Source organism: Ostrea edulis, chromosome 5, assembly GCF_947568905.1.
Source record: "Ostrea edulis chromosome 5, xbOstEdul1.1, whole genome shotgun sequence".
In the NCBI taxonomy this organism is placed as follows: domain Eukaryota; kingdom Metazoa; phylum Mollusca; class Bivalvia; order Ostreida; family Ostreidae; genus Ostrea; species Ostrea edulis.
In genome coordinates, this window is record NC_079168.1 from 87,474,127 (window position 1) to 87,499,477 (window position 25,351).

Sequence of the window (25,351 nt, forward strand, 5' to 3'; positions counted from 1 at the left end):
CACCTGCGTTCCAGTGAGTCATGTGACTTTCTGGTCGCAAATTTCCATACCTGTGCGGTGACACACTTATTACGGGGTCAACAGGAAGTTACACTAATTCAAATGGGCAATGACTGTTCAGAACAATAAAAACTATTTCGTAGGTGTAGAATAAGCAAGCAACAGAACTCCATACCAAGACAAAGAAGCGATCGATATACCTGGGACTACAGGTGTGAAATTTGATTTGCGAAGATGACGAGCTAAAAAACAATTAAAATGGCGACTGTTTACAATTTGAAGTGGAGCCTGACCGTGGGAATAATTCTGTTGTCAGTGTCGGTGACTTTTGGGCAGGATCCGATCACACCCCCACCGAAGGGTCCGAAACCCGTGGTGGCAAACGGAATCGTGTATAATTTAGTTTACCTGCATATGGTCCCCGAGATATGTCGGCGCCCGTACGTGTTAGAAAAAGTGAATTTTGAGTTTGGGATTGTCATCAGAAAAGAGGAGAAAAAGGCGATAATGAGATCTGGGAGTCCGTACAAGATGCGGGGTAATATAGAGCTGGAGCCCAGGAGCTGTTTGTGGATTGAACCGGGCACTGTGTTCCATTTCAGCCCGGGTTACGGTTTCATCGTCAACGGAACGCTCATCGCCAGGGTAAGAGGCCAATTTAATGTCTGCTCAGTCTAGGGTAAAACAAAACGCTCATCACCAGGGTAAGAGGCCAATGTCTGTTCAGTCAAGGTAAAACGGAATACTCATCGCCAGGGTAAGGGGCCAATTTAATGACTGCTCAGTCTAGGGTAAAACGGAATGCTCGTCGCCAGGGTAAGAGGCCAATGTCTGTTCAGCAGGTTGGGAACACTTCCCCTATAGTGAGATCTCGCTAAAACGCAATTAACCCACTTTAGCGAGAAAGTAAACATGACCATAAACAGGTGTTTTAGTATCTTTATAGAAAATAATGGCAAATTCCGTGCAATGCTGAATAAGTGTGACCCACACTCAATCAGCATGACACGAATTGTCTCTGTAAAATTTACAATACAGTCAAGAAATTTCATTCAACGTTGCTGAATTAAAGGAAAGGTGACTGAAATCCAATGCACATCGTGAGTGTTTTTGTTTTGATTAATATATTTGCAGAAGTATCAGACATTTTAGCATTTTTTCTTCTTTTCACGTGAAACATGAAGAGATCTATTACGTGTTGTTTTTCTTGGTTGTACAGGATATATTTACTCTCGCTAGAAAAGGATAATTGCAGTTTTGCGAGAATATCTCGCTATAGGGGAAGTGTTTACAACCTGTTCAGTCTAGGGTAAAATGGAACACTCATCACAAGGATGAGGCAAATATGTGTGCTCAGTCTGGTGTCAGTAAAACTCATGTCCAGTGTAAGAGGTCAATGTGTGCTCAGTCTGGGGTCAGTAAAACCCATGCCCAGTGTAAGAGGTCAATGTGTGCTCAGTCTGGGGTCAGTAAAACTCATGTCCAGTGTAAGAGGTCAATGTGTGCTCAGTCTGGTGTCAGTAAAACTCATGTCCAGTGTAAGAGGTCAATGTGTGCTCAGTCTGGGGTCAGTAAAACTCATGCCCAGTGTAAGAGGTCAATGTGTGCTCAGTCTGGGGTCAGTAAAATTCATGTCCAGTGTAAGAGGTCAATGTGTGATCAGTATGTGGTCAGTAATTGTAACAAAGAGACCAGTCAGCCTGAGTGAAACCATGATTTTCTGTTGCTCATATTGTATGTGTTCTTATTTTGATGCTGTTCAGTCATGTATTTAACAAGTGGAAGTTCTGATACCATGTAATAAATAAGGAGGACAACATGTTTATAAAATTCCTAGAATTAAGAAAAGCACTATGTGGATTCTAAATTAGTGCACATTACCTACGGATTGAAAGAGGAAGATATGAGTTTGTAAAAAAAAAAAAAAAAAAAAAGGTAATGCTGGTCAGAGGATTCCTCTAGAAAGAAACAAAAGTGTGAATTACGCAACCTAAATTGTATAGAAGATGAATTTCATTTCCTTACTGATTGTCCATTCTATGTTGATTGTATACTGTTTAACGTCCATCTTAAGAATCTTTCACTCATATGGAAACGTCACCATTGCCAGTGAAGGGCTGCAAAATTTAGGCCTATGCTTTGCGCTTAGGGCCATTGAGCAGGGAGGGATCTCTATTGTGCCACACCTGCTGTGACATGGGGCCTCGGTTTTTGCGTTCTCATCCAGAGGACCGCCCCATTTAGTCGCCTCTTACAACAAGCAAGGGGTAATGAGGACCTACTCTAACCGAGATCCCCACAGTATTCTATGTTGAAGAGAGAAATGTTTTTCATGATCTATACAAGCTCAACAAAACTTTTATCTATTTAACAAATAAGGACAATTTTACTTGGTTGATGATTAATGAAGACAAACCAGTGATTGTCAAATTGAGTGAATATTTTAGTTAAAACTTACAGAAAAAGACATGATGATTTAAAACTGCAAAAATCCTTGTAGATATTGTCCATTTACTTATATATACACCCGATTTACTTATATATACACCCGATTTACTTATATATACACCCGATTTACTTATATATACACCCGATTTACTTATATATACACCCGATTTACTTATATATACACCCGATTTGCAGATCAAATATGTAATTGTTTCCCCCATATGCTACATCCACATGTAATTTGTAGTTTATGTGGTCTGTAGTTTTAAATGTTGCAATCTTTTCTGAAATTTCTTTCTTTATAAGCTGTGTTGCCGTTATGCCCCCTGGGTCCAAAATTGGAATAAACTTACTAGGTTCTTGACAACTTTTACTAACAAGCAGGAGAAAAAATGTATAGGATCCATCCATTTCTAGCAGGACCCACAGAAAATGATGGTCCCTATGAATAATCTATCCCTGTGAATAATTAATATCTACCAGTACTGGAGGTCCAGTGGTGTTGAACACTGTTCAATATAACTGCAAATACTATCACAAAGATACAGTTTTCAATAACTATAGCAAAGATGGCCAGGTACACAATGGTAAACTCATGATGGTATTGTAGCCATTTGACAATTCACCAGGAACATGTAGAGAATTTTAGGATTCTGAATAAGAAATTGAACATCAATCATGACTGTTTCCACATTCAGTGTGTTGTTGAACCATTGGATTACATACATTGCATTTGGCATCAAAAGATGTTAGGCTCTGTAGTAAAAACAAAACATACATTGATGTTGTAAATTGTGCATGCTATATAGTATCAAAACTAAATTGTGTAAGGGAGAGTTTACGGTGTGGTTACATGTAGGGTAGCGAAGAGGACGGTGGAAGGATTGTGATGACGAGAGACCCAGACTTGGTGGATGCTCAGGAATCATCCTTTCCGGACGACGCTCGGCTGGTAGACGGGAACAGGACGAGAGACGGACAGCTGCAGCTATTGTACCGTGGGCGGTGGAGAGGAATCTGTACTAACTTTATAAAGTAAGCTCCATAACGTATTCAGTGACGCAATACCGCGGACGGTGGAGAGGAATCTGTACTAACTATATAAAGTAAGCTCCATAACGTATTCAGTGACGCAATACCGCGGACGGTGGAGAGGAATCTGTACTAACTATATAAAGTAAGTTCCATAACGTATTCAGTGACGTGATACCGCGGACGGTGGGGAGGAATCTGTACTAACTATATAAAGTAAGTTCCATAACGTATTCAGTGACGTGATACCGCGGGCGGTGGAGAGGAATCTGTACTAACTATATAAAGTAAGCTCCATAACGTATTCAGTGACGCAATATCGCCCGCGATGGAGAGGAATCTGTACTAACTATATAAAGTAAGTTCCATAATGTATTCAGTGACGCAATATCGCGGGCGGTGGAGAGGACTCTATATAAAGTAAGCACCATAACGTATTCAGTGACGCAATACAGTGAACCAAGAAATGAAATGTTCTAACTTTGTCTCTATTCCAGTTTAATATACCGCCTCTGTATAAGGGGAGGTAAATGTTGTTGAATAGATTATTTCTCACCACTTTGAATTAAATGTTGAATAGATTTTTTGCTGTTGGCTATAAACATATGGGGAAAAAATTATTTCTCATCATAAAAACCCAATTTTATTAATTTGTAATTTCCACAGTATCTACCTTTTACGATATTAATCAGGTGCCATCTGTCAATCATGCGAAAACCACTAGCTTTCAATATAATTGACATGAGCAGTCCAGTGCACTACCTGCTACCCATGAGAGGCATGTTCATATAACAAAGAACCAGCCACCCGCCCTACCCAGGCATTATGAGTATTTCAATCTTAAATTAAGAATGATATTCTTCAATGGAAGCATCCTTCAAGTGTTGAATGTATGCTTTGTCATAATCATGTGTGATACTAATGTCTTCCTAACCTGCATCTTCTATAGTCATAATTCAAAATCCCTCTTTTTATGAAATATATTCACAGTAAATGAAAAGTTTGTGAGAAAAATTGAAGTTAACATCAGCCATTGGCTTATACAAGTTACTGGTATACCTAACAACTGATCACACAGCAGCCTATATACTCCTCCCCCCCCCCCCCCCCCCCCCCCCATTCAAAGAAACTTTGCCTTTGCACGTCTCGGAAATCAAGTACTAGTAACTGGTGAAGAGTAATTTCTTTGATGAGATAAAAAAATTTAAAATATAAAGCCGTACCCTTCAGTTTTAAGTTTTACTTTCAAACAAATCTCTTGTGGTTTATTCTCCTGCACGTCCTATAATGACATGCAGTAATTGTTTTTTCGTAGATGCACAACGCTTTTTAAAAAGTCTTGCACGTCCTACACTGTATCTGTAATTAATGGTTGGTTTTCTTGTCAATAGCTACACAAAAATTGATGCCAATGTGACATGTCGTCACCTGGGGTTTGTGTGGGGGAACTTCACGTACCACTCATTCTCCCAGAACATGACTGACTACATGTTGTTCGAGGGGCCGAACTGCATTGGAACAGAAAACAGTCTATTTGAATGTCCTGGCAAAACCAACATCCGAGTGGGTGCCAATATTTGTGGTAAGTTTACTGACCTACAACATCACAGTTTATATCTCTGGTATTATAGTACATTCTCACCAATCAAAACACTTAGAATTATTTAATCAAATAATGGCATGCTTTATTAACCAACATCCAAATCAATGCCATTATATGAGTATAGCGCTTCATTAACTGTTTATTTTTACAAATGAAAATATTAAAATGACACCATCTTATGTTACATGCATAATTAAGTTTTACATGGTGAAGTCTCTTCAGGGCAAGATGGCTGCTTTGGTAATATAAATACTTCATCAAGTCACATTAAAAATCTTTACACAACGAGGGAGCACTAGGCTCCATAATTTAAGTTAAAGAAGTAAGTTTCTTCATTGATACATTTTATGTGATGTGACTGTCCTGTCAATTACAGATGGACAACAGGTGATTGGATTCCAGTGTGAGGGTCTCCGCCCAGACTTAGCCAGGACTCACTGGAGAGGACTTGAGTTTTACAACGCCACAGTGCTGTTTGTCAAAGACGGCAATGTCAATAGAACGGAAACATACTCCTGGCTCGAGTATCTCGACGTTTGGTATGCGGGGCGTGACACATACCGCGGGGACGGAATGGTGCATGGCCGCGCATCAATATCTGCCAGTCCTCAGGTTCCTCTGATGAATAATGTGTCCATAATGTACGGGGCTTATGATGGGATGAACTTGACAGAGTTGACGGGGCGTGTTCATGTTGCTAATAGTACAGTGTCTTTCAATAGAGGTAAGAACATGATGCATTCTAAAACATGTCATAATAAATTGAGTTGAAGAAAGATCTTCAATCTAAGCATTTTGGTGTTTTCTATTATTCTATTTCCTAAACCTTAATTTATTTTCAGTTTTAATGTGAATGAATTAAAATACTTTGATTCATTACTTTTATTGCTTAATTAGATTTTTTAGTGAGATACAGTAAACAGAAGGGAAATTGGTCATGTAGTATATGTTTAAAAGATGTATATTCACTTTCATTTTCTCTTCAGGCTATGGAGCTTACATCAAGACAGCAGTGGGCCAGGTGTTGATAAACATGACAAACTTGGACAATAACTGGGGGGATGGAGTCAAAATGTACATGACAAATTACACTATCAACTCCTTCCAGAAAGACTATCCCACCAGCAGCTCGTTCTGCCGAAGTAATTCTCTGGCCTACCCTAGATTCCCCATCACAATATATGAAAATGTCATAGACGAAAGAGGAAACAAACCGGAGTTTGACAGTCTTGACTGTCAGAAGGTAAGAATTGAAAATAGGGAAAATGAAAGGAAATATAATGCCCAGCGGAGTACAAGATTTGATATTCTACTGAATACTAGACCCCAAAAAATTTTGTCCTGGGTACTAGATATGATATTATTCTACTGAGTATGAGATATTATACACCTATTTACTGGCTATGAGGACAATAGTAAGTTTATTGTCCCCCAAGAGAGCAACTATTTCCCGAGGCGCAGCCGAGGGAAATAGTTGCTGTTGTGGGGGACAATAAACTTGCTATTGTCCGAATAGTTAGTAAGTAGGTGTTTTATACCAAAGTAGACTTTACTTGTGTCAGACATACCAAAGTGAAGTAAACTAACATTCGGCATTAGATGGAATCGACCGAGGTGATCCGAGTGGTAAACTAATTAGAGGTATCAGACTTTGATGTCACAGAAAAGAAAACACGGGAAAATATAGCACCCGGTGAATAGTTTCGAGACTATTTCCCTAGGGCAGATAGTTCAGAAACTATTTCACTGCCAGCATTATCCAGATGAAATAGTAAATTTATTCACCTAACATTTATATAGCAAAAGATATGATATTCTACTGAGTGTGCGATATAATATTCTACTGAGTATGAGATATAATATTCTACTGAGTATGAGATATAATAGTCTACTGAATGTGAGATATAATATTCTACTGAGTATGAAATATAATATTCTACTGAGTATGAAATATAATATTCTACTGAGTATGAAATACAATATTCTACTGAGTATGAGATATAATAGTCTACTGAATGTGAGATATAATATTCTACTGAGTATGAGATATATTATTCTACTGAGTGTGGGATATAATATTCTACTGAGTATGAGATATAATAGTCTACTGAGTATGAGATATAATAGTCTACTGAATGTGAGATATATTATTCTACTGAGTGTGGGATATAATAGTCTACTGAGTATGAGATATAATAGTCTACTGAGTATGAGATATAATAGTCTACTGAGTATGAGATATAATGTTCTACTGAGTATGAGATATAATATTCTACTGAGTATGAGATATATATTCTACCAAGTCCTGATACATATACTATAAAATCAAATTGCATGTTAATGGGGCTTCAATTTTGTAGTTGAAGAATTGTCATTCTTGATGGTAATTCAATAGAGGATTTAAAATTCATTGGCATGTCTGTACCACAAAATCAGCAAAAATTAGTTCTTGTCAAATGTGGGTGATCATTTGAGATCCTGCTGCAATGAAGTCCATTCTGAGCATTGTCTTTTGTACACGACTTACTTGACTTATTCCTGTCGACTCCTGGTGGAGCATATGGCTGCAACAACACCACGCCAACGGACTCTGTTATGGGCTGCTCTCTTCAGCTGAGTCCACGTCATTCCGGCTTCCTTCATTTCGCTCTCGACGGATCTTCTCCAGGACTGTTTGGGCCGTCCTACTTTTGTACACGGCTATTGTCTATTTTCAGACAGAAATCCATTCAGACACCAGGTGGTGCTGATGAACATTACAAAGCACATTATTATAAAGAAATGTCTTAATTTAAAATTCCATGCTAGAATGTTGAATATGAAATATGTCATTATTGAAATGATTTTATTTCTTACCTGATGACCTTTTTATATTACCCATAAAACTAACCACTTACCGTTTCAGAGTTACACAACTTTATCCAATAGGAGATTGTCCCTCCACTTCTTCCTGATGGAGCGTGACGAGAATGCCTCGGGAACGATCACGGTGTACGATGGCACCTCCTCCAGCAGCCCCATCCTAGGGGTGTTTCCCGTCTCCAATGGCTCCTTCCCTCAGTCCGTCACAACCTCCAGAAACAGCATCAACATCCGCTTTCAGTACAAGCTTCCACCCAGGCCGACTGCTGGGGAACACTGGTGTAAAAAGTTCAGGGCCTGTCTGAGATTTCTACTAGATCTGGTGTCTTATGATGGTAAGAATAGGCTTATTAGAAGACACCATTGGTAATGTTATTAATTTGGAATCTTTATTATCTTTAATGTTTCAATTGTTTACATCAATGTACATGTATATTTACAACTTTGAACAATATATTTGAAATAAAACTTACTCCCAAATGTGTATCACATACATGTATGTAAGTACAGCCCCCCATTACATCACTGGAGATAAAATTTCTTCATAACTTGTTATAGAATCATTCTAATGCAAATTTCAGGGTTGGATGAGGAGCTTCGGTTTTTTAATTCTTCTACTAGTAACAACACAGGATATGGAGTTAACGTCCAGGACATGCGATGCAAAGTATCCGTTAATTCGTCAATAATATCAGACAATAAATTTGGGGCAGGTCTGCGCATTTACCAGGGTGCAGGGGAAATCTCCATCAACAATTCAAGGGTGGAAGGAAATGAAAGGAGTGGTGTAAATATCACATATGCCGGGGGTTACCAGCTTTTAAACAACTCGTATTTCTGTGAGAATCATGGATATGGTGTAATTACAGAGTATGATCGACTTAATAACACACGAAGGCAGCATTCTCAGAAAATGGAGGTGGTGAAGGCAAAGTTCTTCTTCAACGAATGGATTGCCTTCAGAGTAGGGAATTACTGTATGGAGGCTAGCATTCTAGTGAACGAGAGCCATTTCAAGTACAATTATGATGAAGCTATTGAATATCTGTCGTGTAACTTTACAAGGAATCCCCAGAAAAATGTGAATTTTAGTTTAGCATACAATGAATTTGATGGCAACAGAAGGCATGGAATTCTAATGTCACCACTGGTGAACACAATCGGGATAATGACAAATAACACATTCATGAACCATAGTTTAGGTGCAGTGCGCATCGACAATGGATACGACCTACTTGTCAGCAAATGGTATGCGAAATTTGCTGTAAATTATCGCATATTTGAAAATACATTTAAGGAAAATTATGGTAGATACTGTGTAAGTCTGCGGTTGACCCAAAATGCTCCAAATCAGCACATGGAATTCAAATTTAATAAAGTGATTGGAAATGCTATAAATGATACATCAGAATACCTCAATCCTCGTAGCCATGCCAATGCTCCAATTATTGTGTCCTCCAGTAATGTCGTGATACAGAGGAACCATATAGCTAATCCTGATTCCGTGCGAGACATTGCCACACATCTCATTGACCCCTCTGTCATTATAAATGGTAGTGTAAACTGGTGGGAGACCACGAATCATGGATTTATTTACGGCCGAATCTTTGACAGGGATGACCGATATAATCTTGCCCAGGTTACGTATTACCCTGTGCTGAAGGATGGATGGCTTTATGGGGATAAAACCACCATTACAGAGACAGAATACAGATGGCCTTTTCAAAGGGAAAATAGAATTGGAGGGATTTTGGATGTGGAGGGATTTACGACGGACCCCAATGTCAAGGTATATTACGTGGATAGAGATATATTTATAGTACCCAATGCAGTCCTGAAGATTTTACCAGGAACCTCACTGCTGTTTGATAACTCAATCGGCATGGTGATACACGGCCGCTTGATTGCTGATGGAGGAAGCGCCAACTCACCAATTCTGTTCACTTTGAATGAGCCATTCAATCAGACAGATATTGGCAACAGAACTGACGCTGTTAGGCTTGCTGATGGGCGGGACGAGTACGAAGGTCGTGTAGAGGTCAACATCAATGGTCGCTGGGGAGCTATCTGTAAAAACGTAAGAACATATTGATTCAAGCTTAATGTATACATGTAGCTCACATTGACAAATGGCATCTATAAATTACATTGTCTGATACCTAGTTTTTAAGCTGATTTTGATGACGTAGTGTTTAAACTTCATTGGAAAGGAAAATAAAATATACTAAATTCCTCATAAAATGTGAGTTGTCTTATCATGGCTGAAAGTCTGAGATTATAGTGTATATAGAAGTATTTCAACTTGTTTAATTATTCAGGGATGGATCAAAGAAAATGCAATGGTGGTATGCCAGCAGCTTGGTCTGACATATCACCCAGACTACGGACTGGTCTACCAACAGCTCCGGTCATCCTCTGTGATCATGCTGAGCTCTGTCTCGTGTACCAACCTAGATACAGACATTCGTCAGTGTCACGCCATCAAACGTGGTGACTTTGATTGTCCATTTGATGATGTGGTGTACATCAGGTGCCAGAAACCAACTTGGTCAGGTACAGATTAAAATATAATTATGCTACGTATACATTCTTTTGTTTTATCGGTTTTAAAAGTGTGACATGCATTTTACAGACTTATAATTTGATGTACTTGTATATTGACCGGGTATATTGTGATCAGTCTCACTTGTGTGTGTTTATACTGTTCCTTGTGCTTTGACCTTGAAAACATCGTAAAGTTTTAATCCTCCTTGCAGGCATTACAATCCCAGCTATTCCTACCTATGGTCAAATACGCGACACGCAAATTAAGCATGCAATTATACAGAAGGCTGGACAACTGGACTACCAAGCGATGACCTTCACCCCAGCCCTACGGATTGACTACAACTTCTACAAAATCACAGCCCTGCAGATCACTGACTCAGTGTCCGACGGTGTTAACATCAAGTATGCCAACCCATTCACAGAGAATCTTTTTGAGAAGTGTCATTTCAACAGAAATTTAGGTCATGGCTTTCTTTCACGCACTCCTTTCTTGAAAATCACTGAGACCACCATGAATGACAACCAGAAAGGTGGCTTTGTGTATGATCCGTTCTTTACGGAATATGAGGCACTCAGTGTGAGAAACTTCCTTCATCAAAGTCGGATGGTGTATTTCGGAACAAAAAACCACCAGCTAGGTGATAACTCCATGGTGTTTATAATCTCCCAACCAGGCATACGGAGTGAGAACCACACTTACACTATGCAGCTGTCCGTCACCAGTTCTAATTATAGAATTACACTCCAAATTCTGGACTACAACCCACTGACCAGTGTGGAGAAGGTGACAATTTACAACTCGGACAGGAACAGCATATCTCCCACCACGGTCAAGTGGCAAATCGAGGAGGATTTGGTGGACTTCCCGGTCACCTCACAGGGAGAAAATTACCTCACGATTCAGCTTGTGGTTCGTGGAGTCATATCGGGGCGACTGGCCTTCGCTGCTCATGCAAGTAAGATTGTAAACCAGATTGTAATGCTGGGAAACATTTTGGGCTTCTTTTATTTTAAGAATTGATTTCACCTACAGAAAAATTACATGTTGCTTCAAATTGTATTTTAGATTAAGTAGAGAGCTTATCAATGTAGTACAGTGCAGTTGATGCATTACACTTTTAATAAGCAACATTAGCTGTAACTTGCATGCTGTAAATCTTTAATTATTTGTAAGACTTTATTTCTACAAGTTAATGCAAGACGTAATTTTTGTGTAAATTTATTTTACGTGTAAAACATCACTGAGATTGCTATTAATTGTATATTTGTCTACAGGACAATATTCAACTGCTCCCATTAAGTCCATCATAGAAATCAGTTACGCCACTGTCAACAATAACTATCAAGGCATCGTCACCAAACACTACAACAATCCGTCCAACGAAAAATTGGAGATTTTCCACCGTGTCGCCATGGAAGAGCTTCGCTTCACCAAGGTAGACATAAAAGAAAATCAGATGGAAGCCATGTACATACCAAGTCTGACAAAGTACCACGAGCACCTGATTCCGACACAAGAGGAAATGACCCGACCCGAGAGGCTGGGTCAGATCACCTACACCCTGAATCAGTGTACAATACAAAACAACGGGAGGGCCATTATCGCAGACCACAACCATGTGGACTTCTCCAACAACGTGTGGAAGTGGAATGTGTTGACCACAGCTGTCAAGGACAACAAATATGGTGGCCTGGAAATTGAGTTGCCACGTGTGAACGACATTCGGGAGAAGAATAAGTTTCACTCTGTGCAAATCAATCAGTCAACCTTTGAGAACAATAAAGATTTTGCCTTTACAATTAATGGTTACTATGCTGATGTGGAAGTGAGTTTTGGCAAATTTGTAAATAATGTTTGTCGCAGGGGACTGATCCTGATGGCAGGGATGGAGAAAGATTTAGTTATGTACAACAATTACATAGTGAGCAATTATGGGAAATATGCCATACAGATAGACATACAAAGTCATGCTGAGTACAACAATCCAAAGGGGTTCTGTCATTACAACAACATAAAGGACAACAAACCCGGCCCAGGCTGGTCCATGAACACTGATTACACACCATCTACATATGCGGTGGCAGTTCGTGGCGTCCAGAATATAACGCTGAGAAGGAATGTAATTGAAAATGCTGACTATCAGTACGAGCTCATAGCAGGAGTCACCTCTCTCTTCCTAGAAAACAAGATGGATGTCAGGGAGAATTGGTGGGGAACTGCAATCCAGGCTCGCATCGTGGACAGAATATTTGATTTTGATGACTGGAATAACTATGCCATTGCTGATTACTTCCCACAGCTCACGGCAGGCAACGTGAACAGCTTACCATCAACAGGATCTCAGATTGAGAATGGCTTCAGCTTTCCCTCACTGAAGGGAAGAATAACCAAAAACACGGCCCTGGCTGGTTCCTCTACTTACTATGTTATAGCAGATGTTACAGTCATGCCTAATGCTAAGCTTACTATTGAGCCGGGAACTAGACTTGAGTTTTATCCAAATGTAGGAATTCTGGTGCTGGGCCAGCTTGTTGCCAGGGGACTGCCTTATAGCAGGATATCTTTTCGCCCTGTAACGCCGGGACCAAATATTCCAATACCACTTCCTGAGATCAACACCCAGACATTTTACTCTAACACCATGAGACTGAAACGAGATGCAGAGGGAGAAATACCACCAAATGAAGGTTTTCTGGAACTGTTTAATTCCTCATCGAGTTCATGGAATTTGATGTGTGACAATCAGTTCAACAGAAAGACAGCAGAGGTGGTATGTCGAGGGCTTGGAATGGAGACTCTGAACGTCGATGTTCGCTTTACTCATCTGTATGATCATTACATTTACAAGAAACCTATGTACTTTGTCAAAGAATTCTGGACATACTCGTATTACTGTGTTGGTGATGAAAACTCATTAGACGAATGTCAGAAAAGAATCAATTACAAAATCCAAGACTGTATACAAGCTGCTAATTACACGTTTATTCGCTGTGGGAAGAGGAACCTGGATTCTAAATTTTCTTACTGGGGAAATATTCGGATTGCTTCTCCAACATATGAGGAGGATGCAACTCGATATATTCAGGACAAAGATCGATCTATCCTTGAGAATATTGATATTTACGGAGCAGGTATGCTGCATGGTGAAAGGGTAGGAGCCGTACAGGCAACCTACAGGACGCCAAAGATCAATAACTTCAACATTACGCACTGTCTGTGGAACGGACTTGATGTAATTGCTCCAAGGTATGAAATGAATGTCAGAACCATGAACATTGATCACAATCTCGGATACGGCATTAACTTCCTTATTCTTAATGGAGAATCACGTAATGCCGACCTTTCCTCTTTCCGCCCACTGACAGTGAACACAGTGCCATATTTTATGTCTGGGTTGGTCGACATCTGTAAAATGGAGAAGGAATTAACTGTGAAAAATCGACTTATCATCTACTACAAGTATTCGGAACTGTTAGTGGACTGTGTCAAGATTATTCGCAGTGAAAACCCCCTTCGTAAAGTGTCACTGCGACTTTTGCAGTTTAACCTGTATTATGATGAGTTTTACCGCAATATGTTAGAAATTTATGACGGTAACACTGTAACAGAGCAGAACAGGATCGGGGTGCTTGAAGCACACAGTAAGGAAGAGGCCACGGGGACCCGATATCTCAGCAAATCCGACACCATTGGAGTCCACATCCATGCATCTAATGCGTATGAAGATTACGGATTTATTGCTGAGATAACGACATCTCCTCTCTCTGACTTGGCTTACCCAGGTATGACCTTATGTTGTTGACAGTTAATTCACATTCCAAAATTCCCACACTGAAAAATTTGAAAGAGATGTTTCTTCAATTTTCTGGTAACGAATTAAAATATCAGCATGACAGAATCATGATATTTTTAGTCAAGTTGCATCTAATTCGAACTCAACCCCTGATATGTAACGTGTAGATGTCTTGGTGTGAACATTTCACTTTTCTTTGTTTTCTGGGAAATTGGTTTCAATCATCCTTTGGACTTTTGTAATAAAATTTTACATGAATATGAAAGATCTAGAAACTGTGTACCTTTTAGAAAATTTTCATTGTGGTCAATTTTCCATTTTGCTTTTGAATTTTCTTGCAGATGGAATTTTTTAATTTGTCATGTCAGAAAAAGTAGAGTAATGCGAGAAAACACAATATGTCGAGAGACAATGGGCAGTCCTGTACTGCAACACAAGGCTAGTAATTGATTTTCACTGAACACTTTGATTTTCTTACATTCCAGACAGCACAGTGATTCACCGCTTTGAACAGATGATGGTGACGAACAACGAAGATGGGGCCTTCATGTACCAGAATGTGGGTGAGGTGTGTCCCTCTCTGTACATCGATAGCTGTATGATAGAGAATAACGGTATTGGCATCCTCAATCTGACCTCCCGACCAGTCATCGATATTGGAATTCAGAATACCAAGATCTTCAACTTCCAACACAATTTTGTCAACAGAAACAAGGGAGGGCTGTTCTGTCGTGCCTTTACGACGTCCACCCAAAACCTTCTCCGCGGCAACATCACCAATAATGTCTTCACCTTTGGAAGCCATGGAGAAACTCTCAACATCAGTGGCCATCATTTCCAGAAGATGCACGTCTATGAGAATTACATTTTTAACAACTCAGCAGGTGATTACAGAGACACGGTCCATGTTCAGACTGTAGGGATGAACTTTACATTCAATGTCCTGGTGAACAACACAGGGTACCACATTGTGAGGACATTCAGTGAGGTGGACACTAGCGCCACCCAGCAGTACATTGGGAACTACATCTACCAAAACAATGCCACAGCGCTGTTTCGGGCAGTGCTAGCTGTTGGCAGTGGGAAGCCAGAGTTCCATAATAATTACTTAGTCAATGAGGAGAGTGCATTTGAACTTTTGACCAATGAAAAACGAGAGTAAGTTATTGATATTGATGTATTGTAGGTACTTAGTTGCATACTTTGTGCAGAATAAGATACCAATATTCCCCATTACCAGAGCTGTAACTGAAATTGTATCTTAATTTATAAAGGAAAGAGATTTTGAATTTCAAAGTGAATTCAGTTTTTAAATAGATATTTTAAATATACCATGAGTAAGAATTTTTTAACTAGTTCAATCTTCAGAATTCCTAATAGTAACAGCAAATGGGGAATCATCAAATTTAATTTTTTGAAAAGAGTAATCCAAGGAATCCATATAACTGAGACCCCTGTGGATGCCACTTACAACTGGTGGGGGTCGGAGCGCCCCGGATACATCAATGGAAAGATCTGGGATGGCCGGGACAACGACTCTCTTGTGGATGTTAATTTTCAGCCGTACAGAGTCAGCAATGTGTCACTCGTTAATGGTACGTCAGTACATCTCTGATTCGTTAATAGTACATCACTATATCTTTGATTCGTTAATGGTACATCACTACATCTCTGATGTGAAAAATGAGCTCCTAATTTCCAGCAATGGTGAACAGTTTTATAAAGTCATCACTTTAAAAGTTATTAAATGATAAGGAGTTGACACTGTACTTTGATAGATTGTTAGGTTCTATTCTACATGTGTATAACTTTGGTAGATTGTTAGGATCTATTCTACACGTGTATAACTTTGGTATATTGTTAGGATCTATTCTACACATGTATAAGTTTGATAGATTGTTAGGATCTATTCTACACGTGTATAACTTTGGTATATTGTTAGGATCTATTCTACACATGTATAAGTTTGATAGATTGTTAGGTTCTATTCTACATGTGTATAACTTTGGTAGATTGTTAGGATCTATTCTACACGTGTATAACTTTGGTAGATTGTTAGGTTCTATTCTACACATGTATAACTTTGGTAGATTGTTAGGATCTATTCTACACATGTTTAACTTTGGTAGATTGTTAGGTTCTATTCTACACGTGTATAACGTTGGTAGATTGTTAGGTTCTATTCTACACATGTATAACTTTGGTAGATTGTTAGGATCTATTCTACACGTGTATAACTTTGGTAGATTGTTAGGATCTATTCTACACGTGTATAACTTTGATAGATTGTTAGGTTCTATTCTACACATGTATAACTTTGGTAGATTGTTAGGATCTATTGAACTACACATGTATAACTTTGGTAGATTGTTAGGATCTATTGAACTACACATGTATAATTTTGGTAGATTGTTAGGATCTATTGAACTATACATGTATAACTTTGGTAGATTGTTAGGATCTATTCTACACATGTATAACTTTGGTAGATTGTTAGGATCTATTCTACACATGTATAACTTTGGTAGATTGTTAAGTTCTATTCTACACGTGTATAACTTTGGTAGATTGTTAGGTTCTATTCTACACATGTATAACTTTAATAGATTGTTAGGATCTTAATTCTACACATGTATAACTTTGGTAGATTGTTAGGATCTATTCTACACACGTGTATAACTTTGGTAGATTGTTAGGATCTATTCTACACATGTATAACTTTGGTAGATTGTTAGGTTCTATTCTACACATGTATAACTTTAATAGATTGTTAGGATCTATTCTACACATGTATAACTTTGGTAGATTGTTAGGTTCTATTCTACACATGTTTATATCTATGTATAGGTAAGTGCCCTCCTGGGTGGACTTTGAACTCTGATCGTTGCTATAGATACATGGGGGCTGCTCTGCCTTATGCCCAAGCTGGCCAGTTTTGTAGGGTAAGTCTCTTGATGCAATAAATAATGACATTTTAATTTGTTTATAGGCCGTGAACTATTCTATTGATAAAATACAGTAAAACATGGCTACAGTCATTTCCTGCCAAAAATTGTGCCAATTTCCAGACTCTCGAAAAGTCTTGTTCTGTCAAAGTTTTATTGTGGTCCCTTGGCCTTTTCAAGAATCATATGTACTGTTTTCCTTATAAACAGTGAGTCATTAAGATTTTTTGTGGCAGGATAACCAAGGATTTTTGGCGGAGGCAGATGGGCAGGCCCCCTTTCTCCGCTACCTGCTCCGACTGACAGAGAATGTTTACAACAAGAACCTGCGGGTGTGGGTGTACTCTGAGGTTGCCACCGGTTACTGCAGTGCATTCCAGGATGACTTCATTGTGGCAGAACAGGACTGTCAGAGGATTCTGCACCCATTTATATGCGAGAAAGGTGAGTAGTCATAGTAACTATTGCAGACGTTATAAAGGGTAGCAGGAGACACTATAGACTAATTGCTAGTTAATTCAAAGTCTATAAATGTGACATCTATGTTTTGCTTGTGTGTTTGTAAGAATCGAATAATGAAAAAGAAATTACTGTCTCAATGTCTAATATACTGCATTCACAGAAAAATAATTCATTTTTGGAATTGTGATATAAGAATTGTCTTAGTTAAACATGTACATGCTTCCAAGGAAGGCTGTTTGAATAAAAATATACGATGAGTGGTACGTGCAGAAAACTGCATATAGTGTGTGGTGTGCTTGTGTCATTTCTACAGCCAGTGATGTGTTTGTGATACTCCTAGAGCATGTGATGTGCTTGTATTATTCCTACAGTGTGTTGTGTGCTAGTTTTATACCTACAGGATGTGATGTGCTTGTATTATTCCTACTGTGTGTTGTGTGCTGGTTTTATACCTACAGGATGTGATGTACTTGTATTATTATACCCCCCGCAACAAGTTGTGGGGGGGTATACTGGAATCGGGTTGTCCGTCTGTCTGTCTGTCCGTCCGTCTGTAGACGCAATGGTTTCCGGGCTCTAAAGCATTATCCTTTCCACCTACCATTACCATATCATATACATGGACTACCCATGGGATGAAGATGTTCCCTATCGATTTTGGGGTCAAAGGTCAAGCGCACTGGACATCGAAGTAGCAATATGGTTTCCGGGCTCTAAAGCGTTATCCTTTCCACCTACAGTCACCATATCATACATATGGACTACCCATGGGATGAAGATGTTCCCTATCGATTTTTGGGTCAAAAGGTCAAAGGCCAAGTGCACTGGACATCGAAGTAACAATATGGTTTCCGGGCTCTAAAGCATTATCCTTTCCACCTACAGTCACCATATCATACATATGGATTACCCATGGGATGAAGATGTTCCCTATCGATTTTGGGGTCAAAGGTCACGCGCACTAGACATCGAAGTAGCAATATGGTTCGGTTTGTCATGCCATTTGTTTTTTACACTCAGAAAAGAGGTAGTTTATACCTATTACCAACACCCTTTGGGAGATTGGGGTAAGCGGGGGGTATTCTTAGTGAGCATTGCTCACAGTACCTCTTGTTCCTACTGTTTGTTGTGTGCTAGTTTTATACCTACAGGATGTGATGTGCTTGTATTATTCCTACTGTTTGTTGTGTGCTAGTTTTATACCTACAGGATGTGATGTGCTTGTATTATTCCTTCTGTTTATTGTGTGCTAGTTTTATACCTACAGGATGTTATGTGCTTGTATTATTCCTACAGTGTGTTGTGTGCTGGTTTTATACCTACAGGATGTGATGTGCTTGTATTATTATACCCCCCGCAACAAGTTGTGGGGGGGTATACTGGAATCGGGTTGTCCGTCTGTCTGTCCGTCCGTCCGTCCGTCTGTAGACGCAATGGTTTCCGGGCTCTAAAGCATTATCCTTTCCACCTACCATCACCATATCATATATATGGACTACCCATGGGATGAAGATGTTCCCTATCGATTTTGGGGTCAAAGGTCAAGCGCACTGAACATCGAAGTAGCAATATGGTTTCCGGGCTCTAAAGCGTTATCCTTTCCACCTACAGTCACCATATCATACATATGGACTACCCATGGGATGAAGATGTTCCCTATCGATTTTTGGGTCAAAAGGTCAAAGACCAAGTGCACTGGACATCGAAGTAGCAATATGGTTTCCGGGCTCTAAAGCGTTATCCTTTCCACCTACAGTCACCATATCATACATATGGATTACCCATGGGATGAAGATGTTCCCTATCGATTTTGGGGTCAAAAGGTCAAAGGTCACATGCACTGGACATCGAAGTAGCAATATGGTTCGGTTTGTCATGCCATTTGTTTTTTACACTCAGAAAAGAGGTAGTTTATACCTATTACCAACACCCTTTGGGAGATTGGGGTAAGCGGGGGGTATTCTTAGTGAGCATTGCTCACAGTACCTCTTGTTCCTACTGTTTGTTGTGTGCTAGTTTTATACCTACAGGATGTGATGTGCTTGTATTATTCCTACTGTTTGTTGTGTGCTAGTTTTATATCTACAGTGTGCTGTGTGCTAGTTTTATACCTACAGTGTGCTGTGTGCTAGTTTTATACCTACAGGATGTGATGTACTTGTATTATTCCTACTGTGTGTTGTGTGCTAGTTTTATACCTACAGGATGTGATGTACTTGTATTATTCCTACTGTGTGCTGTGTGCTAGTTTTATACCTACTGTGTGCTGTGTGCTAGTTTTATACCTACAGTGTGCTGTGTGCTAGTTTTATACCTACAGGATGTGATGTGCTTGTATTATTCCTACTGTGTGTTGTGTGCTAGTTTTATACCTACTGTGTGCTGTGTGCTAGTTTTATATCTACAGTGTGTTGTGTGCTAGTTTTATACCTACAGTGTGCTGTGTGCTAGTTTTATACCTACAGTGTGCTGTGTGCTAGTTTTATACCTACAGTGTGCTGTGTGCTAGTTTTATACCTACAGTGTGCTGTGTGCTAGTTTTATACCTACAGCATGAGATGTGCTTGTATTATTCCTACAGCTTCTTTACCAATCTGTGTGTTTTGTGTTTTACAGATCCCTACATTAGTCCTCCTGGCAGTGATATCCTGGCCATTGCCATCGGGGTCTCTGCTGGTGTGTTTGGTACAGCTCTTCTTATCATCATCATTCTAGCCATTCTCTGGAAGGTCAAGTCCAAGGGAAGAAAAGAGCAAAGATTTGAAAGGCAAGCATCCATTCGCTCCTCTGTTAGGTCATCTGTAAGGTCGCGGTCCACCATGACTGTGTTATCTACGGGAAAGCGCAGACTTGATGACAAATATTCTGTCACTTCCTCTAAAGGACATTTAATGGATGATGATGTATCATTGTCTAACATAAGTCTTGAATCTAGAAGCCAAGGAAGAGGCCCCAATAGGTCTTTTGAGCGTTTGGATGCACCTAATGGTCGCCTTGGTTCCCGAGATCGTTTGGACCATATCAATTCCTCTAATGGAAGTCTGGGTATGATTTTGTCAAATGGACACACAGGTTCTCAAAACAGACTTGTTAATGGAAAAGGGAGTTTTGATCGACTAAAAGAGGATTTTCCAAGGAATTCACCTAAAAACTCGCCGCGTACTCAAAGACCAATCAGAGCTACACTAGGGAGGAACACACAGAACAATGACCTAGATAAACGGCCTGACGTGAAGCCAGTCTTACCTCCACAGCCCCCTATAATGAAACCGCCCCCTGTAATGAAACCACCCCCCATAAAACCAACAGTTCCTCCAGTCATCCCCGAAGACACAGATGGAGGCTACACTGATGATGGATTCTCCGAACATGAATTCGACGATTTTACAACCACAGCTGATGAAGCAGAATATGCCCCTAGCCACATGCCCTACAAAGCGGAGAATCAAATTGACTCGCTTAGAAAGCTACCTAATATTTCAGAGAAGCCTGCATTTGGAAGTGAATCAAGTGTTGATATGGATCAGAGACCTAACCCTATGTCAAATTTTTACAACCATGACACACCACCTACACCCCCTCCTCCACTACCAGTGGATTCTTACCCTCTAAAATACATCAGAAACTCTCCTGCCCTATCTGAGGCGTCGTCAAGGAAACCAACACCACAGCCACGAAATAAGCCTGTGGCACCCCCACGCTCAAACATCGGCAGCAAAGAAAGTCTGAATCGCAGTGTGAATCCTCTGCATCTCAGTCAGGGAAATTTGAATTTAATTGACAAGAAACCTGAGTGGTTAACAGACCAAGTGAGAGAGACAAGTGCCAGTGAAAGTGACAGTGATCCAGAGAGTGTGAGCGACTCATTTTATGGACACAAAAATAAAGCATTTCTGAATAATGAGAATCTCCCTCAGACTGTGAAAGCCCCAGGATATACCCCACCACAGGACAAATCAGATGGAACAAATTATTCCTCTCCATGGAGAGACAACAAATATCCGTATTCCAATCAGAGCAATTCAAATCTCTCACGCGGTTCACGTGAAATGGACAACATGGACTATCTTCATAGACCGTATTCAAACCTGGGATATGAAGGCAGCCATGAAAATATTCCCTCCTATGATGAGGCCCTAAGTACCCCCAGCCAAGCTTCCTACAGTCCTGACTACACAACAAGTAGTTTACCACCCCCCTACTCACCCACCTCCACACAGCCTTTTTCACCTATGGCAGATAATGTGCGTTACACCCCAGATAGTGCCAGTAACCTTCACCCAGTGTACCGTATAGGGAGTGTGAACAGTATTCCGATTGCAGGCAGTGATGGGTTGCCCCGTGACATAGCCTTCATGGACTACAGAATGGGTAGTCAGAGCACGCTCCCGAACCCTGATGGAAGCTTGCCAGATCTTTCTACAGGGGAAAGTCATGCAGACCTTGAAGAGGTGGACATTGATGACATGAATGACACCTATCAAAGAGACATTGATCCATTTCCTCAGAGTCCACGGAGAAATCCCTACCAACAGCCCCCTCCCTCAGAACCCTACTACAGAGAACCATACAGAACCAGGAGCCGGGAACAACTTGATCAGCAACCGCCTCCCTCAGAACCCTACCAGAGAGAACCATACAGAACCAGAAGCCGGGAGCAGCTCAATCAACAGAGCGGGAACCTTCGTGTCGGGCACAATCGGATGCAGCTGAACCAGGGTCACAATAGCCCGGTGCTATATTTAGATAACCAGAGACAGAACCAACAGCGACCAGAACCAATAGAGACAGAGATCTGAGATTTGTTACATATCCATGTTAAATACTGTTGACTAGACCAAACTTTACCAGATAATGAGAAATTTCCATTGATTCTTCAAATACTCAGAAATCCTTCATCAATAACAATGAATCTACTGACTGCTGTAATCAGTACCTATTTCTGTATGACCTGTGCAATATTTGTATCGACCATGTGATTTGAGAATATCTTTTAGAGATTGTTTTCCCATTACTAATTATTCGAAGGCCATACTTTATGATAGTATTACTCTGTTTATTTTATATTAGTATTTGTACATATACGTTAAGCGTCATATATTATTAATATATATTGAACTATGTACAGTGCATATATTATTTATTACCCAAGACTTTGATATATTTACATTTAGATTTATTTGAAATAGCAAGGAGAAGTGGTTTGTTTTAGTATAGACATAATCATCTTAAAGGTGACAAGCTTTCAATATGCTATGTTTATATTTACACCTGATGTAACTCACTAGACCGTCAACATCTCGGGGCACGTGGAAAATTCCTTTTTGTTCTATAAATCATTTCTTGCTATCGGTCTTTATTAACATCCTCATGTGACATGATTCTTTCTTAACCCACAGTCACTCATTTTAACATTATACTTGAAGGTACCAGTGTGAATTTTACATTAAACTCATTGGAGGGTTACTTGACTGTACTATGATGAAGTACCACTGTAAGATTCCCAGAATATAAGGCTGAATTTTGTTGCAGCCCCAAGGAAGAATGTGTTCAGAGATTTGTTCTTCCTTTAGCACAAAAGCAGTAAAGTGTAATTAATATTTTCTATCTTATTATAGAACTTCACAAGTAATGTTCAGAATGGTTTTCTTATATATATTTAGTATGAAATTAGATTTTAAACATCAAACATTATGACTTGTTTTGAACTATGGAGTACTAAAGAAGAATAACATTTAAAATTCCAGACTAGTTTACTTCATGAAATGATACAGATGAGCAATTTTCAATCAGAATTTGTTCTGGTATTTTGGTATGATTTCAGTAATAGATAATTATTGTCATCAGTTTTTTTCTGTCCAATAGTTATGGAGAAAAATCAATTTACTTGCAATAAAATCCATACAACTTTCACATAAAGATAAGACTGAACAGGTTTGAAATTATAAGATTAAGTTTAACTCACTATATAATCAATCTCAATGAAGTACACTGAATAACTGTAAAAAAAAAATTATATTATGTGTTGTTAATCACACTTAATGTCTATCACTTCCAAATGCCTGTTGAATTTTCACTTCCAAAGGCTGTTGAATTTTGTTGTAACATAATGTGTACATGCATGTTACCTTCAGTTGACTAGTGTGTGATTTTTTAATGTATGGAGCCACATTAATAAGGTGGAATCACAAGATCAACAGACACTTCTACAAATATACTGTGCAAATTCTACAAATTCTGAAGATCTTTGTGATAATGAGATAGAATATCTCTGACTGAGCATCTATTAATGAATGTAAAGCGTGAAGTGTCTGGGTTTCTTTCTGCTGAATGTCGTAACCTTGGTGTTGTACGTTTCTTGTAGTGTCACCTGGTCCTCTCTCCACCTCTCCACACTCAACAAAAGCCACACGTCCCTCGGGGAAGCTACCTACACTATGAGTAAAAGTAACATGTCACTCAACAAAGGGGAGACAATCCAAAGCAATCTACGTAAGACGGGTCGTTCTAGGTCCTGTCAAGACATTCTGGAGACAAGTGGACAGGCAAAGTCATGTTGTATTAGTTAACACGTCTAATGAGGTACAATTTTTGTCTTCATTTTCGCCTATATTGACTTAACTAGTCTAATTCAGGGAACAATATTTCTTTTTTAATGTCCGAGTGGTGTTTTTTTTTTCTAAACATTTATTTTGGCCATACAAATTGCTACACTTTAATTCTGTGTTTGATGTTGCTGAATTGTCTCCCTGACAGAGAAATAAACGTGTGGACTGGATTGTCTCCCCGAAGAGAAATAAATGTGTCTGAACTGCAATGGTATGGCTGTCATTGCATCTCACAGTTGGTTTTTAATGACATGGTTTTGGAGATTCTTTTGTATTTGATGCTCAACATTCTCATTTTGGAGTTTGATTGAAGAATTTTACCATAAACTTGTCTCTCATGTGATCAAGAATTAAGAAAGGAAGGAGGGAGCATATAATTATCATTTATGACAGGAAGTGGATAGGTTTGTTTCATCTTCATTATCATCACTCTACATATCATCATCATTGTCACTTTACATATGCCTTGATTTTTGTACTAAATATGCTGTACAACAGTGTCTTTGTCAATTTCTAATATTTCCATGTATTTGTATACATGATTGTTATACAATACATGACTTTAACAATTTTTTTAAAATGAAATATACAATTTTCCCCTCTACTTGTATGTTGTGTGATTCCTTACTTTAGTTTATACATATTATGAATATGTATAATTGCTATGATTTATGATTATCTGTCTTGTATATTTTTTGTACTAGATTTATGGTGACCCATATAAAAATCTTAATAAAAGTGAATAAAAGATGAATGATTTTTGTGTTTAATTAATATTTTAGAATTTTCAATATGGATTTATGGGATTTTGAAGTCAAAGGTCAAGGTTACAATTAGATTAAATAATACAATAACTTTTTAATGAACAGACTTCCTAAAATGAATGGACAGAGGAAGACCCCAATAGATTTAAAATGTTAAGAGTACTGAGATACTTAATCATTATTGTCAGTAGACAACCTTTATTTAAAAGATGGTCCAGGATTTCAAATTAGGTCAAAGACCAATGACACTATATGCGAGGTGACGACTCTGGGATTTTATTCCAAA

At 39.1% G+C, this 25,351-nt stretch overlaps 1 protein-coding gene across 3 annotated transcripts; it reads left to right on the forward strand.

The window, feature by feature from the left end:
• LOC125652734 (protein bark beetle-like) lies at window positions 1-25,055 on the forward strand. Of its 3 annotated transcripts, XM_048882118.2 has the most exons (17): window positions 1-645; window positions 3,308-3,483; window positions 4,872-5,062; window positions 5,460-5,807; window positions 6,070-6,326; window positions 7,989-8,280; window positions 8,527-10,022; window positions 10,264-10,498; window positions 10,702-11,448; window positions 11,768-14,275; window positions 14,772-15,444; window positions 15,709-15,881; window positions 17,134-17,228; window positions 17,468-17,675; window positions 20,310-20,460; window positions 24,058-24,275; window positions 24,450-25,055. In XM_048882118.2, exons 1-16 carry the CDS (start codon window positions 259-261, stop codon window positions 24,260-24,262), a joined length of 8,142 nt encoding a protein of 2,713 aa, XP_048738075.2. In that variant the 5' UTR covers window positions 1-258; the 3' UTR covers window positions 24,263-24,275; window positions 24,450-25,055. The 3 variants fall into 3 exon arrangements, with proteins under 3 accessions (XP_048738075.2, XP_048738074.2, XP_056022603.1); XM_048882117.2 differs by having other exon boundaries at window positions 24,058-25,055; XM_056166628.1 differs by having other exon boundaries at window positions 20,310-25,055.
• Window positions 25,056-25,351: the final 296 nt, after the last annotated feature.

Bases quoted from the DNA above. Each gene is read 5' to 3' on its own strand.
- LOC125652734 (XM_056166628.1), top strand. From the start codon at position 259: ATGGCGACTGTTTACAATTTGAAGTGGAGCCTGACCGTGGGAATAATT. The intron at 14,276-14,771 runs GTATGACCTTAT...CTTACATTCCAG, and splicing joins CTCTGACTTGGCTTACCCAG to ACAGCACAGTGATTCACCGC. The intron at 15,445-15,708 runs GTAAGTTATTGA...TTTTTTGAAAAG, and splicing joins TTGACCAATGAAAAACGAGA to AGTAATCCAAGGAATCCATA.